Source organism: Lathamus discolor, chromosome 13 (assembly GCF_037157495.1).
Source record: "Lathamus discolor isolate bLatDis1 chromosome 13, bLatDis1.hap1, whole genome shotgun sequence".
Classification (NCBI taxonomy): domain Eukaryota; kingdom Metazoa; phylum Chordata; class Aves; order Psittaciformes; family Psittacidae; genus Lathamus; species Lathamus discolor.
This window is the reverse complement of record NC_088896.1, coordinates 1,016,762-1,032,613: the sequence shown is the minus strand read 5'-3', so window position 1 is coordinate 1,032,613 and position 15,852 is coordinate 1,016,762. Positions and strand designations below refer to the sequence as shown.

Genomic DNA, 15,852 nt, shown 5'->3' with positions numbered 1-15,852 from the left:
CTCATACAACGGTTGCATGGTCTTGATCCCTGTAGATTCTTATAGCGTCATTTTTGGAGATTAATTGATCAGAGCAGACCATGATGTTTCAGACAAAAGCCACTCCGATTTCGGTGACTGCACTGCTGGGCTCCACAGGGAATGGCTCTGCACCCCGTGCATCCCCAGGGGCTGGGATCAAGCTATATGCAGCAGCCTCAGAACTTACATACAGGACCGCGTAGTAGAAGAGCAGAGCCAGGGGCATTACGAGATCGTAGTCGCACTTCTCCTGCACCTGTAGGAAACAGCCCGGGGCAGAAGGATGAGCTGGGGTGCTCGCCATGAGCGTCACCCAAAAGCATCCTTGGAGGTGCCAAAGAGACCTCCTGACAGTGCAGCCAAGCACCCAACCCAGCACATCACCCTCCCCAGAACTTTCCTTGTCTCCATGGGAAAATAACCCTTGAAGCCCCTGTAACCCTCACTAATGGGACCAGCAGGCCAGCACAGACTGCTGCTCTGCCTTCACCCTCAAGAAGCTGGATTTGGCCAAGCTCCCAGTCCTCTGATCATGGAATCATAGAATGGTTTGGGTTGGAAGAGACCTTAAAGCTCCTCCAGCTCCAACCCCTGCCACGGGCAGGGACCCCTTCCACTGGAGCAGCTTGCTCCAAGCCCCTGTGTCCAACCTGGCCTTGAGCACTGCCAGGGATGGGGCAGCCACAGCTTCTCTGGGCACCCTGTGCCAGCGCCTCAGCACCCTCACAGGGAAGAGCTTCTGCCTAAGAGCTCATCTCAATCTCCCCTCTGGCAGGTTCAAGCCATTCCCCTTGGCCTGTCCCTACAGGCCCTTGTCCAAAGCCCCTCTCCAGGTTTCCTGGAGCTCCTTTAGGCACTGGAGCTGCTCCAAGGTCAGCCCAGCCCTGCGAAGCTCAGCAGCATGGTGCACACCACGTATTCTTGTGCCAGCCTTTGCCACTGAGTAGCCAGCAGGATTATTTCACCGTGTGACCCAATGCTCAAGGATATACTTGTCTCCTTCATGAGCACAGGAAAGTGCAATAAACCCTTACATAAACCCTAATGTAATAAAACACTATCTGCAGCTGAACACATTCCAGCTACTAAAAAAAAAACAAATGGATGAAACTGAAGATACAGCTTGGCAGCCTTTCTTTCCCCAGAAATGAAAGGCAACATTTACCCCATCACATGAATCCCAGTGCTGAGGATTTAGGAAACACATCACCATTTCCTGCCACATCAAAGGATTCCTCCAAGGTCTTCCCAGCAGCAGCCTGGGGTGACCCTGCTCAAGCGATGGTGCCTCAAGCCTCTGCAGCACATGATGGGACCCTGTAGGCTGATAGGATTGGCCCTGCTGCAGCTTCACCTCCCTGCTGTGCTTGGCCCGATGCTGCACAGAGCAAACCTGCCTGCATCCAGCATCCCAGCTCCGAGCCTGCTCTGCAGGAAGCCCAGCAGAGCTACAGCAAACTTTCCATCAAAACCAACAGGAAACTTCCCATTTGCTTTGATTTAGACTAACAGCTCCCAGTGTACACCAGTGGAAGCTGCGGGGAAGTCTGGCTCCATGCTTGCAGCCACTGCATGGCATCAAGCAGCGCTTTGGGAAATCAAACCCCTTCCCCACGGATCTGCAGTGCTGCCAAAGAGCAGACATTGGAGATGGGATTTTCCCTTGTAGCTCCCCATGTGCTGAAAGCTGGTGGGACACACAGAGTTGCTCCCATGAGGGTTTTGGACCTGCAGACCCAGCATCACTCCAAGCTCTGGTGCTCCAGCAGCACCCTACCACAACCCAAAATAACCCACCATTCCATGGGGAATGGCTTTAACCTGCCCAAGGGGAGACTGAGCTGAACTCTTAGGCAGAAGCTCTTCCCTGTGAGGGTGCTGAGGCGCTGGCACAGGGTGCCCAGAGAAGCTGTGGCTGCCCCATCCCTGGCAGTGCTCAAGGCCAGGTTGGACACAGGGGCTTGGAGCAAGCTGCTCCAGTGGAAGGGGTCCCTGCCCGTGGCAAGGGCTGAAACTGGAGGAGCTTTAAGCTCCCTCCAACACAAACCAGTCTGCGACTCTGTGAAGCTCTGCAAAACCCCATTTCTGGCAAGCCCTAGAGCTGGCCCAGCCCCAAGCCCCCCACCAGAACTCACCTCCTTGGCCTTGCCGAGGATCTTCTCCACAAGGATGATGTAGTTGCTGGCGTCCCGGCTCACCAGCTCCTGCAGGCTCCAGCAGTTCAGGCACAGCCCAGCTGCAGGGAGAGAGAGCTGCTGTCACCCACAGCCAGCTCAGGGAGGTCACAGGAGGGATGAACACAGGGCGGGGGTCAGGGTGAAGGTGTTTGCTGCCTGTGTCACATCACGGTGAAGGGGAAAACCTCGCGCCCTCACACTGGACAGATCCAGTCTCACCAAATGGTGTTTATCTCAGCAACAAAGCTTCATGCCCAAGCACTCTCGCTAACGCAGCCCAATGCGCCCAAGCTCAGTTGGATGCCTCTTCCTCAGGGAAGCTGGGTAGCTGACATGCCTGCACTGCCATGCGCATGCTGCAGAGGCCAGAGGGATGTACATGGAACGGGTGGATGCTCACCTTCACTGCGTCCGAGCACAGAAAACCCATTGGTGCGAGCCTTTGCTCTGCCGCCCCTGTCACAAATACCCCAGATGCCCCAACTATGAACTTACTCGAACCCTGCAAAATCAGTTCCTATCAGGCACACATCCAACCCCCTCCAGCTGCATCACACCTGAGGGAAGATGCTGCATCCCCTCTACCTGCTTCCCCACACCCTGGCGATGCACATCAGCATCATTAAGCCTGCCCAGCATTTATTCCATCTCTTAGCACCTTTAGATTCCCATTAAATATATTAAATCCCACCAGAAGTTTAGCCGTACTGCGAGGGGTGAATTGCCATGCGAAGGGATGGAAAGTCCTTCACTCCTGCTGACTGAAACCCTCACAGCCTCCATCCCCAGACATCTGCCTCTTGCTGCTGGGACTGGTGACAATGGCCCAAGGTGTTTCCCGAGGCCGTCACTCTCCTTGGAGGTCAGGGCCACCTCCCAGATGGTCCTAGAGGAAATGATCAGTGTGAAGGCTGCCAGGCGCCTCCATTCATCCTGGCCTTGCTTCCCAAGGGAAGAGGTGGTGCTCGTCAGCTCTGGCGGACCAGGATCTGCAGGCCAAGACCAGAGCAGCACCTCCTCCTCCGTCCAGGGACCCGGCACAGCACTCAGCCCCATAGAGAGAAGTTATGGGGAAACATCAAGCAAACAGCCTAACAAGCATCTGTATCTCCTCCGTTCCAAACTGCCATGGATTTTTTCACCAGGAGTGGCTCCAGTCTACACAGCTCGGCCACAGCCCACGGCACAGTTCAGAGGTGCTGACATGGGGGCTCTTCCAGTCTCAGTCCAAAAGCAAACCCAAGAGAAATAGAGCATCTCACACTGCAAGGAGTGGGGCTGGTGATCTCAGAGGAAAAATAAATACAAATCCAGCTGCTTTGCACTCATGCAGTCTATTAAGCAGCATAGAAACATAGCCACCAACCTATGTGCATTGCCTGTCCCACTGGAGCTACCAAGGAAGAAGCAATGCCATGAGCAGGCAAAAGGACAGTGCTTTCACCACAAAGCCATAGGGCACGCTGTCTGTCCCATCCCTCAAACATTATTCCTAGATGCAGAGGTTATAAATTCATCAGCCATAAAAAGATGCCATAAAAACACCTTTACACACCTTCTAGGTGCTAAACAAGATGAAGTTAAACCAAGGGAGAGGTCTGTTGGTGGCCTGTCCGGGACAAAGCCAATGCCAAGACAAGCAAAACTAGTGCTAAGGTTGCAAAAAGAGGCTTCACATGCCCTCCCTGGACAGGCATTTCCTTACTAGGACACATACTATTCCTGTGGCTTCATGCCTATTAAGTCTGTCACTGAATGAAGAGAGCAGGATCCTTCCCCCATGGGAATGTCCCCCTGCTGCCACGCAGCTTTTCTCTGTCAATGAACTAACATTTTCCGTTGGGAAGTTCCCAAGCAGTTCAGATGCACTCGCTGATAATTACAGCTCCAATCTTTAATTTGCCCCCAGTCCTCCTGGCATCTCGGTGCATCTGCTGACATCCAGAGCACAACCCCAGGTTGTGATACCCCATCAGTGAGGCCATGACCGCAGTGAGCAGGTAACTCAGTGATGCTCTGCTTCCCCTTTGAGCCCCTCTCATAAGCCAGCACAATGGCACAAAGCCATAGCCCTGCCGATGATGACTCCAACAGATTGCTTGAACCATTCAGTGTTATCACAGAGTGCGGCATCCTCCAGGGAAAGGCGCAGCACCTGTGAGATAGCCCAGAGTTGCTCTAAGCTGCCAGAGCTTTGCTGTCCTCAGCAAGAAGTGGCTCATGTGTGTATTAAACATCCTGTCCTGCTTCGGTCCAGAGGGGTGTTCCATCTGTGAGTCTGTCCCTGGCATGGCCACCCTGGGCTGCCCTGGCCATGCGGAGCAGGAGCCACAGGAGCAGCAGAGCTGAGCTGTGCCGGGCGCATCGCCAGGTACTGAGAACACCGCTTCCTGCGCAAGTGTAACCACATACACAAATAGCCCAGCAAGACCAGGGTTCTTTCCTTCCTCTCACTCGAGCAAGGGAGGAGGAAACTGCAGCGGCAGCAGCTTGCTGCTTTATTCTTCACTGAATGGGGCAGAGGGAAAGGTGCTGAGCTGCTGCCCTGGGGAGGAGCTGGGACAAAGCCACTGTGAATGGAGTGGGAGGACTGGCAGGTAGCAGAGACAAAGGCAGGGCTGGAGGGAAGCTGAGAGAGCTGGGCTGGTTCAGCCTGGAGAATAGAAGGGTCCTTAAGGGGAGAGCTTAGAGCAGCTCCAGGGCCTAAAGGGGCTGCAGGAAACCTGGAGAGGGGCTTGGGACAAGGGCCTGTAGGGACAGGCCAAGGGGAATGGCTTGAACCTGCCCGAGGGGAGACTGAGGTGAGCTCTTAGGGAGAAGCTCTTCCCTGTGAGGGTGCTGAGGCGCTGGCACAGGGTGCCCAGAGAAGCTGTGGCTGCCCCATCCCTGGCAGTGCTCAAGGCCAGGTTGGACACAGGGGCTTGGAGCAAGCTGCTCCAGTGGACCCTGCCCGTGGCACGGGTTGGAGTTGGAGGAGCTTTAAGGTCCCTTCAACCCAAACCAGTCTGGGATTCTATGATTCTATGATAATTCAGACCTGAGGTCTTCTGACCCATTTTGGGGTCTTCTACAGGAACTCTTTGCTGAAGCACAAGGATGGGGTGCCCAAGTAAGTTGTGAATGCTCCATCCCTGGCAGTGTTCAAGGCCAGGCTGGACAGAGCCTTGGGTGACATGGTTTAGTGTGAGGTTCCTGCCCCCCATGGCAGGGGAGTTGGAACTAGATTATCTTAAGGTCCCTTCCAACCCTAACTATTCTATTATGCAGACAGGTATATTTGAATAACGTCACTATAAGCAGAAATTCTGTTTAACTCATGGCCGTGACAAGGCACTGGGGTTACCCTGGGATTGAAATAAACAGTGCTGCGAAGCAGCAGGCTGCCATGGTCTGAGATCCTGAATTTGGCAAAGAACATTAACCAAAACCACACCAAAACAGCTGTATCCTTGGTAAAAATAATGTCAAGTGTAAAATGCAGCTTGGAAATCCTGGACACAAGAAACAAAGACCACGCTACAAAGCAAAGTGTCCGGCACTGACAAGCATCAGTCAGGGCAGGGCATCCACACCTGGGTGGGAATCCCCTCCTCTCCACACACAGTCCAGGTCAAGAGCATCCACCTCCCAACCACTGGGAGCAGAGTCAGTCCCTGCAGCCGTACCCTCTTCGTCCAGACTAAAAGTGATATCTGCGCATGGTGAGTGACGCTCCTAATGCGCACAGGTCTGGAACAAAAGTCCCAGATGACATTAATAGCAGAAAGGAGCCACCCACCAGCAAGCACCCTCTCCATCCTTCTGCAGATGTCCTGCATCCACCTGGGACACAGCTGGGTGCTGCAGTAACACATTGCCCACTCATGTCCAGCCTTTCATCCACCAGTACCCCCAACCCCTTCTCCTCAGGGCTGCTCTCAAGCCTGCATTGACACTGGGGGCTGCCCTGGGTGCAACGACACCTGCAGCATGGCAGGAGCCAGCAGCAGCGGCCTCGGAAGGATGCGGCTTTGTGATTTCTTTTCTAAGAAGCAGAGCACGCTGCCCCCCTCCCGGAGCAGCCCCTCTGACCGCAGCGGTGGCGTTTCCCCTCGGCTGCTCCTCACGGGGCAACTGCCAAAGCGGAAAAAAAACAACACACAAAACTAGAAATCAAGCAGCAACAGCACACGCAAGAGCTGCCGGTGCCCACAGCGCTCGGGCTGGCATCGGCTCCAGCTGCTGGCAGAAGTGACACATTTGGATGGGTGAAGAGCAAATGTCTCCATTTCCTCCCTCCCCCAGACCCACTCCCACCATTTCCACTACGCCCTCACCGGAACAAGGTGCTTTTCTCCAAGGGGCTGCCCAGGGAAGGGCCGACTCACAGCAATTCCTAACTCAGGGGATTGGAGGTGAGGATAAGAGAGAGCAAAAGCCCACAGTCACAGCAGCCCCTCAGACAATGCCTGCTGCCTGTGCAGCATTCCTATCTGCAGCTTCCAGAGCCCCCTGAGCAGGGCATAGTGGCTGGAGCCACCCCAAGTGCTTCCACCCAGCCTGCCAGTGAGTTCAGCAAGAAAACCCACAAGCCTGGAGAAATCAGTTCAAAAGTTAAAATTTGCAAGGTTTAGTAACCAGCACACCCTGATTCTGCACTTCCCACTGCAAGATTTCAAACACTGCGTTTCACTACTTGGTGATGAAGCTGGAGGAACTCCACACCAGATGTCTGTTCATTCATAGAATCCCAGACTGGTTTGGTTTGGAAGAGACCTTAAAGCTCCTCCACCTCCAACCCCTGCCCCGGGCAGGGACCCCTTCCCCTGGAGCAGCTTGCTCCAAGCCCCTGTGTCCAACCTGGCCTTGAGCACTGCCAGGGATGGGGCAGCCACAGCTTCTCTGGGCACCCTGTGCCAGCGCCTCAGCACCCTCACAGGGAAGAGCTTCTGCCTAAGAGCTCATCTCAGTCTCCCCTCTGGCAGGTTCAAGCCATTCCCCTTGGCCTGTCCCTGCAGGTTCTTATCCAAAGCCCCTCTCCAGGTTTCTTGTCGCTCCTTTAGTTATTGGAAGCCTGTTAACAAGGTTTCTCTGGAGCCTTCTCTTTTCCAGGGTGAACAATTCCCCATGAAGGTATCTAGATGATTGCAGCTGAGCAGGATCTTAAGCTTCTCTTTATTAGAGCTGAGCAGACTGAACTACCTGGGCGCCACATGAGAAGTATCACTGAACACTCCTCCTGCTCACCAGTGACCTTCATCCATCCTCCCTCATTGGCATCCTGCATCCCTTCTGACTTGTGTGCAGCCCCATGGCAATGACACAGCAGCTCCCTCCCATCCCTGGGGCCCCCCGGGCACTGTGCAGCCTCTCCAGCAGCTCACCATTCACCATGACCCTCCAGCCCTCCTCGAACTCAGCACCCAGCACTGCCAGCAGCCAGACCCAAGCCCAGCACTCTCCTTCACCAAAGGCTCCCCTCATTTCACTGCTCACCAGCAAGAAATGAACTATTTTTCTTCCTTTAGCACGTTGTGATTTGACAATCATCTCTCTGCAGCGACATGGAGGAAGGCAAACTCTCTGAAGAGGGTCTCCAGAGAAGGAGGTTGTCTTTTCTAGCACTTTTCTAACACATTTTGTTTTCTTGTGATTCAGAAACAATTCATTTTTCTTCCATTCCTCCAGTAAACGCTGCAGTTCAGGAAGGATTCTCTGTTTAGACCCCAGAGCTGACCACAGGCTCATCCAGGCTTTAAACCTGTGATGGCCAAAGCACTTGCACTTCTCTTTGCTGACTTCACCGACCACAGCTCTTCAGTCACACAGTGGGGGAAACAACGCATCGGAAGCGATTACTCACCCTCTCTGGAGCCACCTCCTGTCAAATTATCATGTTAAAATAAGGCATTAAATAACTTAAAAATAAACACATCTCCTCGGAAGGTCTCATCCCAAAAGCTACAGCGTCGTGGGTGCTATTTTGGTGTGCAGAAATGGTAAAAAGGAGGGGAAAGCAAATAAACTGGGAGATAGAAGTGAGGTAAGAAGTTCAAAACAAGAAAGGAGAAGGCTACGGCAGAGGTTAGAACAAGCTGGAGAGATTCACTGACCATATGAGGAACAGAGCCCTGCCATAAATAACAGCCTGGATCTGACACAGCAGTAATTAAACTGTTGCTTGTAATACGGGGAAGTCAGAAGAATACGAAAACACTTCTGCTCTGATTTTGAACAGAAGTAGGATGCACTGCTATGGGTCTGGGTACATCTGTGAATTATGCTCTGTGTTCCCCAACTCACATGTGTTACTGCAATAATGAAACACTTCCTACTTTGGCTGCAAGGGGGTAGGATGTGGAACAGCAGCTCTTCAAAGCCGACATGGGCACGCCATGGGGTAAAGCACTTGGAGGTGGCTTTGGCTACGCAGCGCTGCTCTCAGAGCTGTCCCGCTGTGGTACCTGGGGCCATGGCACAGCAAAGTCATTAACATCACATCCACCAACCACTGCAGCAGCAGAGCTCGCCGGTCACGCTGAACACTTTTGGCAACAGCACAACTGTTTTTGATGAAAGGGAACTTTCTGATGTGTAAAATGCCCGAGATTCTCCTCGGAATGCCGGTTCATTCTGCCAAACCCCTCAAAACCCACATGAAGAGGACTGAAAGCAGGAGGCAGAGAGATGGGGAAATCATTATTACTGAGGGATCAGTGGGCAGCAGAGCCGCTCCCAGCAGAGCCCACCACCCCCGACCCTGCCCCACACAGTCTGGTCATTGCTAATGAGCCAGAAAAGTTATGAAGTCATTTTTAAAGGCTGCTCTAACATCACCAGCAGTGCTGAGGGGCTGGGATTAGAGCAAGGCAGAGATTATGAGTGACATAGGAATTGATTAATTATAATTACAGGAAGAGGCAAGTTATGTAGTGCACAGTGAATGGCTTGGCATGATGGACTCCTTTGGACATGCACTGTAATGGCTGTAAGCACAAGCTCGCGCTTCCGGGAACTGGGAATGTAGGTCACAGTTCAAGGCCTGTTTGCCCAGAAGGTGGAGAGCCCAAAAGGACCTGTGAGTCCTGGTCATAAACAAGACACAGAGTGATGCTCCAGCACAGGGAGCTGGCATCAATCCAGCGGGTGAGGAAACAGGCACGGCCAAAGGGATTACTGCAGTACTTGGCAGAAGGTAGGACACTGCTTGGACCCCTTTGCTGACTTAGAGGTAAACAGAAAAGCAGAAGGGGTTGAAAGAACAGACACAAAGAAATCTGAATTTGACAGGCCCCCAAATTCATTTTATTTCTTCCACTCACAAGAGGATTTGGGAGTGATGTAACTGCAGCCTACAAATGCCAGGATGAGGAAGACGGATCAAAATGACATTCAAAAATGACTTCTGCTCACTGCTGCTCTGGCCTCACTGCCGGCATCCCAAATTGCTCTGAACATGGCTCAGATCTTTATGGTCACCATGGTATCTGGTCTAGATTTAAATAAAGTTGATAACAATATCTCCACACTTGCTTCTGACAATGCAGAATAGATTACGCCCATAGGTTTTGAGGACCGCATGCATCAAAGCAAGGCAAGGCTGGCTGATTACACAAAGGAGTCTTTCCTCATAGTGAGAAGCATAGAGTGCCTAATCCTCTCCAGCTCAGGCATGGACAACTGGCAAGATGCACGGCTCCTCTGATGAATCTTTTTATATGTAAAACCTAACATGACTTGTTCAACATCTTCCTACTGCAGCAAGAGGCTCAGGAAGACAGACTGACTTGGATCCTACCTCTAACGTTGAACGCTGGAAAGAAGAAAAGGCCTCCAAGCCTTCAGCAGCACCAGCAGCTCTCTCTTACCCAGGTGCCCAGGTAGGTCAGCAGATTGTGCAGAGGCTGAAGAGCAAGCTCACGGTTAACAGGTCACTTACCAGCCCATCTGCTGGAGACAGCATCTCTGCTAAGGCCGTGTAAACATCTTTCCAGTGCGTGGTAGATCCTATCCTCCGTGCACGTGGTGTGCTGCATTTTAATTCATCTCCTGCAGAGAAAGAAGGAAAAAAGTTAGCATACCAGGTCCCTGGTTAAGTGCAAGGAAGAGAGCACTACCGCACTTCTACCGTAGTGAAGACAAGATGCTCCTGGTGAAGCACCACCCAATTACTGCCTCCTGCCAACCCCAAAGCCAACCATGCACCCCAGTCTGCTTGAATGTCATCTTCCCCTCTGCTCCCCTAACGCATCCCAACCATGGCAAAGAAAAGGAGGTGCACACATCCACCAACCCCATCATAAGAGGCTGTGGGGCCAAGGCACCCTCTGCTGACCTGCTGCAGGCACATCTGCATTCTCACATCTTCCTTTCCATCTGTGGAAGAGACCAAGTCTTGCTCACGTGTGTGTGGCAAGGAGGTAACAGTGGGTTAGCCTTCATCGAAGGTAACACAGCAAGAGGTTACAGCTGCAGCACCTTGCAATGGGCTGGATGGGAAACATACAACAGCCCAGGCTGGAAGGGATCTCAAAAGATCATGTAGTCCAGTATGGGAAAAGTGACAGCAGAGCCCCAAACACCTGCTTACATGAGCCACGGATCATCCTCGGCAACTCTAGCGTCCAGTGATGATGGTCACAAACCCACTCTCAAGTGCCAACCTTGTGTGAGCCAGGAAAACCTCAAGCTTTCAACTGTCACCTTGCTGCCAGACAGCCAACATGAAGAAAAGGTCCGTGTGTCCCTGCAGCAATGCAGGAAAATACAGAGGGGCCCTCAGCCCCAGAATCCCGGGTCATTGTGAAACTGTGGATTGCATGCCTGGCTACACCCCTTTCACAACGCAGCCCTGGACATCTCGTCTCTCCACCACAGCTCAGGGCGCAACCTAAACTTTGGGGTAGCAGAGACTGTGCTGGTGGCAGGACGACTTTATTGCACCTAATTCATACATATCTGAGACGCCATGAAAATAAAAGCAACTTGTCCAAAGGTTTACCTGTCAGAACTGCCCCAACCATAAACAATCAGACAGATGCCCAGGCAGAGACTCCCTCTTCCCCTGCAGTGCCACCCTGGCATCCAGAGGGACCCTGGGGCAGGCATCTCTCTCCTCTCCCAAAGCACAGAGATGGCTCCATCCCAGAGACTTTGTCTCTGGGTTGGAGGCAACACAAATGCACAAAAATAATCCAGGAACAAGGAATAAACCCTGCCAATACTACAAAAACTCCCTGCCAAGGAGGCCTTTGCTTTCATCCCAGACAGCACGTCCCTGTACCTAAGCCACACACTCATGTAGTTTCCAAAGTGATCCCAAAGTACTCAGATCTCTGCTTATTTGGTCAGTGTTTGACGCTCAGCACTCAGTGGTGGCTGTGCCCGTCACAGCTCCCCACCTCCAGCCAGGCAGGAGCAAAAGCCACGGTGATCTCAGCAGAGGTTCCCCCTGCTCAGTGCACTCAGCGTGGCCATCTCCACCCACACGAATTCCTGGCACTTCCACCGAAGGGCTCAGTAAAGCCATGCCCGGCTGCTGCGGCTCCCTGAGAGCCGAGGGAGCAGCGAGGCTCCAGGCCTGCCACTGGAGAGAAGTCACCAAAGAGGTGAAAGCAAACGCACAACAAGCAGCCACTGACCTGCCAGATGCAAGCTCTCTCCTTCACCCCAGACAGTCTCTTGCGCTCCCGCCTCGTGTCCCAACCACCAGAGGCTGTTATTACAGTCTTCACCAAGTTCTATCCATCCGCAGCATGTGCGCAAGGAACTCCCAAGAAACACTCTGCCACGGTGCCGAGTACTGAATGAGCGGGGAATCGGCACATCAGCACCTTAGTCATGAGTTGTGGCAAGAGGAAAGCAGTGACTAAGAGCACGGTGTGACTCACAAGCAGCCTTTACAACACCCAGCTCACAAAAATACACCCCCCTGCACATCAGCTTGTTTCAGGTCCTTGGAGGGGAGCATGCTCCTCACACCACACCAGCCCATCATCCCTTCCTGATGCCTCTCGGATCCCAGCACAGAAAAGCAATGGAATTTAAGGTCAAAATATTTAATATTTCAGGAGGAAGATATCACCATAACTTTTAAACCACAAAACACAGGCTTTGGGTTTGTTGTGGGTTTTTTTTCCTGGTGGGCTATGGACCACACATGAAGTTAAACCTCTCCTCCCAAGGCAGTGATTACGGAAGCATTTTTTCATGGGAGAGGACTCTGTCCACCACAACCAAGGAGCAGGAACTTTGCAACCTCTTCTGCTGTTTATTCCCCAAACTCTCCCTTCCTTCCCACCCACACTGAGCAAAATGTGGCAGGGGATACTTCTGGAGGACGTAATCAGACTTTCCAAAGAGCTCCGTTAAGCACCTCAGAACACCAAGACAGACAAGTGTTGAAGTCAAGGTTCTTAATGAGTGCTTTGTAATGGTTTATGATGGTGTTGAGCAGCTCTTTGAATCTGGGCCTCCATCATCTCCCTCCTGCTTGGACACACAGTAGCAGAAGTGCTAAACCAAGAGCAAAACCAGAGGTACTGGGAGCCAGTGGAAGGGAGGCTCCGTGCAGTGAACTGCCTGCGGTCATGTTTCACAACAGGCCAAGGGTGAATGCTGCAAGCACTCATGCTGTGGCACCCTTTGGGGACACCCTCATCATCAAGGCTGGCTGTTGCTCTGCACATTTCCAAGCAGAATAACGTGTTGCAAAAGAGTGGGTTTCCCTGCCTCCCTCCGAGGTGTCAACAGCAACTCAAATAGAGCACAACCACCACCCAGGGAAGAGAGAAGGGGTTTGATGGACCAACTGAGACAAGACAGCAGGGAGGGTAACAAGAGACCTTCAACACTGGATCATCGCAGCTCTCCTGACAGGCAATGCAACACAGAGCCCTCACATCTGTACAGCCCCACTGTGAAGCACCTACAGATGTTGTTCCTAGGAGGCAGGAACAGAGACCACACTCCAGCATTTTACAGGAACATCCTTCAGGCAGCATCTGAGTATCACCCTTGGACAAGGCATTAACCACCTCTCTTTAGAGATGCATACATACTGTGTACAGAAAAGTCTGGCTGGATCAGCTGCCACTCCTGCTTTGCACAGGCTTGGTAGGAGCTGAGCAAAGCAAGAAGGGATTTATCCCACCACACCTCACTTACGTGTTGAACCCCAGCCTTACAAAATCAAGCTATGGGACTTCAAGCCCTAACTGTTCTCTAAGAAGAGATTTGTTTCCCTTCTGCAGTAACTATGTGCCTTAAAAGCAACACCCAAACACCATGCAAACCATACAGTCATCATTAAAGGGGCAAGGAAGCCAATGTGTGGAAAAGTTAAGCAGTTTTTCCACTTGTCCTGCTTTGCGGCACAAGGTTTGCAAAATCTCAGTTTTCGAAGAGTATGAAAAAAACCCACCACCACCAAAAAAGAATCTTTTCTTATTGGGCTGTGAAGCCCAAAGCTACAGGAATCCCTCAGGGTGTCACAGCTCCATGGCAGGAGCGTTCCACTCAGCTGAGACAGAACGTGATGTCCCCGCTTGCCTTCACAGCCCTGGGACCTTTCCCCTTCACAGCTTTGCTTCTGCTCAGTATCACGGCAAAGGAGAACACTTCAACTCCTTCATGCCCAGGATGCTGCTGCTCCAGGACCAGAAGGTCCCTCTGTGCACAGCAGCCAATTCAAGGAGATGGCTGAGGCCATTAGCAGTTCCAACATGGTCAGGACAGGGCACATGAGAAGCCAAATTGGGGGTCACACGGGCTTTTCTGCAAGGAGACACACTTTTCTTGTATTAAAGTCCACATGTCCTAGCTTCAACATCCAAAGTACTGCTTTGATCTGTGGTGGAGTCCAGGACAACCACCATTAGATTGGGACAGAGGGAAAGAGCTCAAAGATCAAGATTTTCCCTTCCATGATAGTAAATCCAGCAGGATCTCCCTGAGACACTCACCTGGAGAAAAGGACCTGGCTGAAAGTCTGCCTTCTCTGAAGGGACCCTGCAGCAGGGAAGCAAGGCACCACTTCATCAGCACTGGAGAAAGCCTCCTGGTACCTGCGCAGCAGGATAATGTCCTTTCCTGCCCTGATTGTTCCAGAACCGCTGAGCATCCCAGGCAGGAAACAGGAGAGGAAAAACAAGCCCCTAGAGCTTAGGGCACTAGGAAGAAAAGGGCAAGAAGCCTGATGAGGCTAAAGAAAAAAGGAGCTTGGGCTGATGCTGCAATAGAAGGAAAACCACTTAATTGGGAATTAAAGCAAATTGATCCTACCCAGAGCTTTTTTTCAGGGCAAGATCCTCATACGAGCACCCCAGCAAGGTCATCATCTCCCTTGAGGAGCACTTCAGCTTTCTGCCTCCTCCACTGCGTCCTCAAAATCGTCAGTGGGCAACAGGCAGGACGGGAGCTTTGGGACATGCACCCCCATTGCAGTGGAGGAGATGGATATGTGGCTGCACCGTGCATGGTACCTGCTGCTCTTCCAGTGAAAGTGCCTGCTTTTCTTATACTACAGAAGAATCTTGGTGTTTAACTAACCTTAGCTTGCAAGATTTTACTGCCTCTACACCCATACAGGAGCCAAAGATAGAAACTCCGATCTGAGAGACGGAGCAGCTGGAGGAAGTCTTTGTAGAAATCAGGGCAACGAGGGGAGGAACCTGCAATTTTTAAGATTCAAGCTTCAGCCTTTGTGTGTTTACTACTTGAGTGCTCTGCAAAGAGCAGGGAGATGAAGGTGATAAGATGTTCGTTCAAACCACACAAAGGCGGTGTATCAAAAGATCCAGGAGGCGACTGGTTTGACAAACATCCTTTCAGGGTGCTCACAAAGGACAGTGGCACCATCCAACCAGCCCAGCACCACACAACTGCCTTATAGGGCCTCGGGTTCCTGTCTCATTGAGCAAGGATGAAAGTTGCTCTTACCCCGAGCACTAAGAGCACATCATGCTGTGGCAGGGACCATGAGTGACCTTCACTCCTTGGACTGCAAAACCTCTGCTCCAGGGAGTCTCTGCTCCCTGAGCCAACAAAGCAACAGGCCGCAGAGCAGCGACTTGGAGAATCCCTTCAAAAAACCCATGTGGCAAAAACCAGACCAAGCTCTTACCGAACCCTGCCCATGGGAGAACTGACCATAACCAACCACTGATGTGGGCATAGAGGGCAAACATAAGACAAATCAGCTCCTACATCTCTGCCAATCCACCCATGCACCTACTGACCCACCCAAGCCATATTGGTTTGCAGAGATCATCACCACACCACTGCCACGTACTGGTACAGGCTTGAGAGTGAGGGATAGGAGTAAAAATTTGCCATTGGGTTGAATTTCTCGAGAAGCCAGTCATAGCAGTTCCTGGGCACCCTGTGGGACTGCCCCATTCTCTCATCTATAAAGTGAAGAGCCAAATTACTTGGAACAGATTAGAAACATGAACCACAGTGAGATCCTCATGACGCTATCTGCTGTTACTCATATAGCAAAATACAACCAGCAGGCAAACAAAACCAGGGAAGAAGATGTTATCCCCCCCTGCTATCTTCCCACTTTCCTTACAGTGTGGAGGGAGGAAAGGAAGAGGACACCAGAAATTAAGCACCTTCTTTCAGGACAGAAAGGAGAATCTGAAATAAAAACCTGTTAATTTAATGCTGTAAG

At 51.9% G+C, this 15,852-nt stretch overlaps 1 protein-coding gene across 12 annotated transcripts in view; it reads right to left on the bottom strand.

The window, feature by feature from the left end:
• Window positions 1-15,852, bottom strand: part of PIK3R5 (phosphoinositide-3-kinase regulatory subunit 5) — a 57,145-nt gene that overhangs the window by 15,556 nt on the left and 25,737 nt on the right. For 8 of the 12 annotated variants that reach the window (XM_065693334.1, XM_065693341.1, XM_065693342.1 and 5 more), the window contains 3 exons: window positions 10,117-10,226; window positions 2,157-2,257; window positions 209-277 (listed from right to left, as the gene is read on the bottom strand). In XM_065693334.1, the coding sequence (XP_065549406.1) occupies window positions 209-277; window positions 2,157-2,257; window positions 10,117-10,213 (267 nt within the window). In that variant the 5' untranslated portion in view covers window positions 10,214-10,226. Of the gene's footprint in view, window positions 1-208; window positions 278-2,156; window positions 2,258-10,116; window positions 10,227-10,767; window positions 10,924-11,818; window positions 11,979-15,852 lie in introns of those variants that run through there. The other 4 variants (XM_065693344.1, XM_065693345.1, XM_065693337.1 and 1 more) reach the window with 3 other exon arrangements.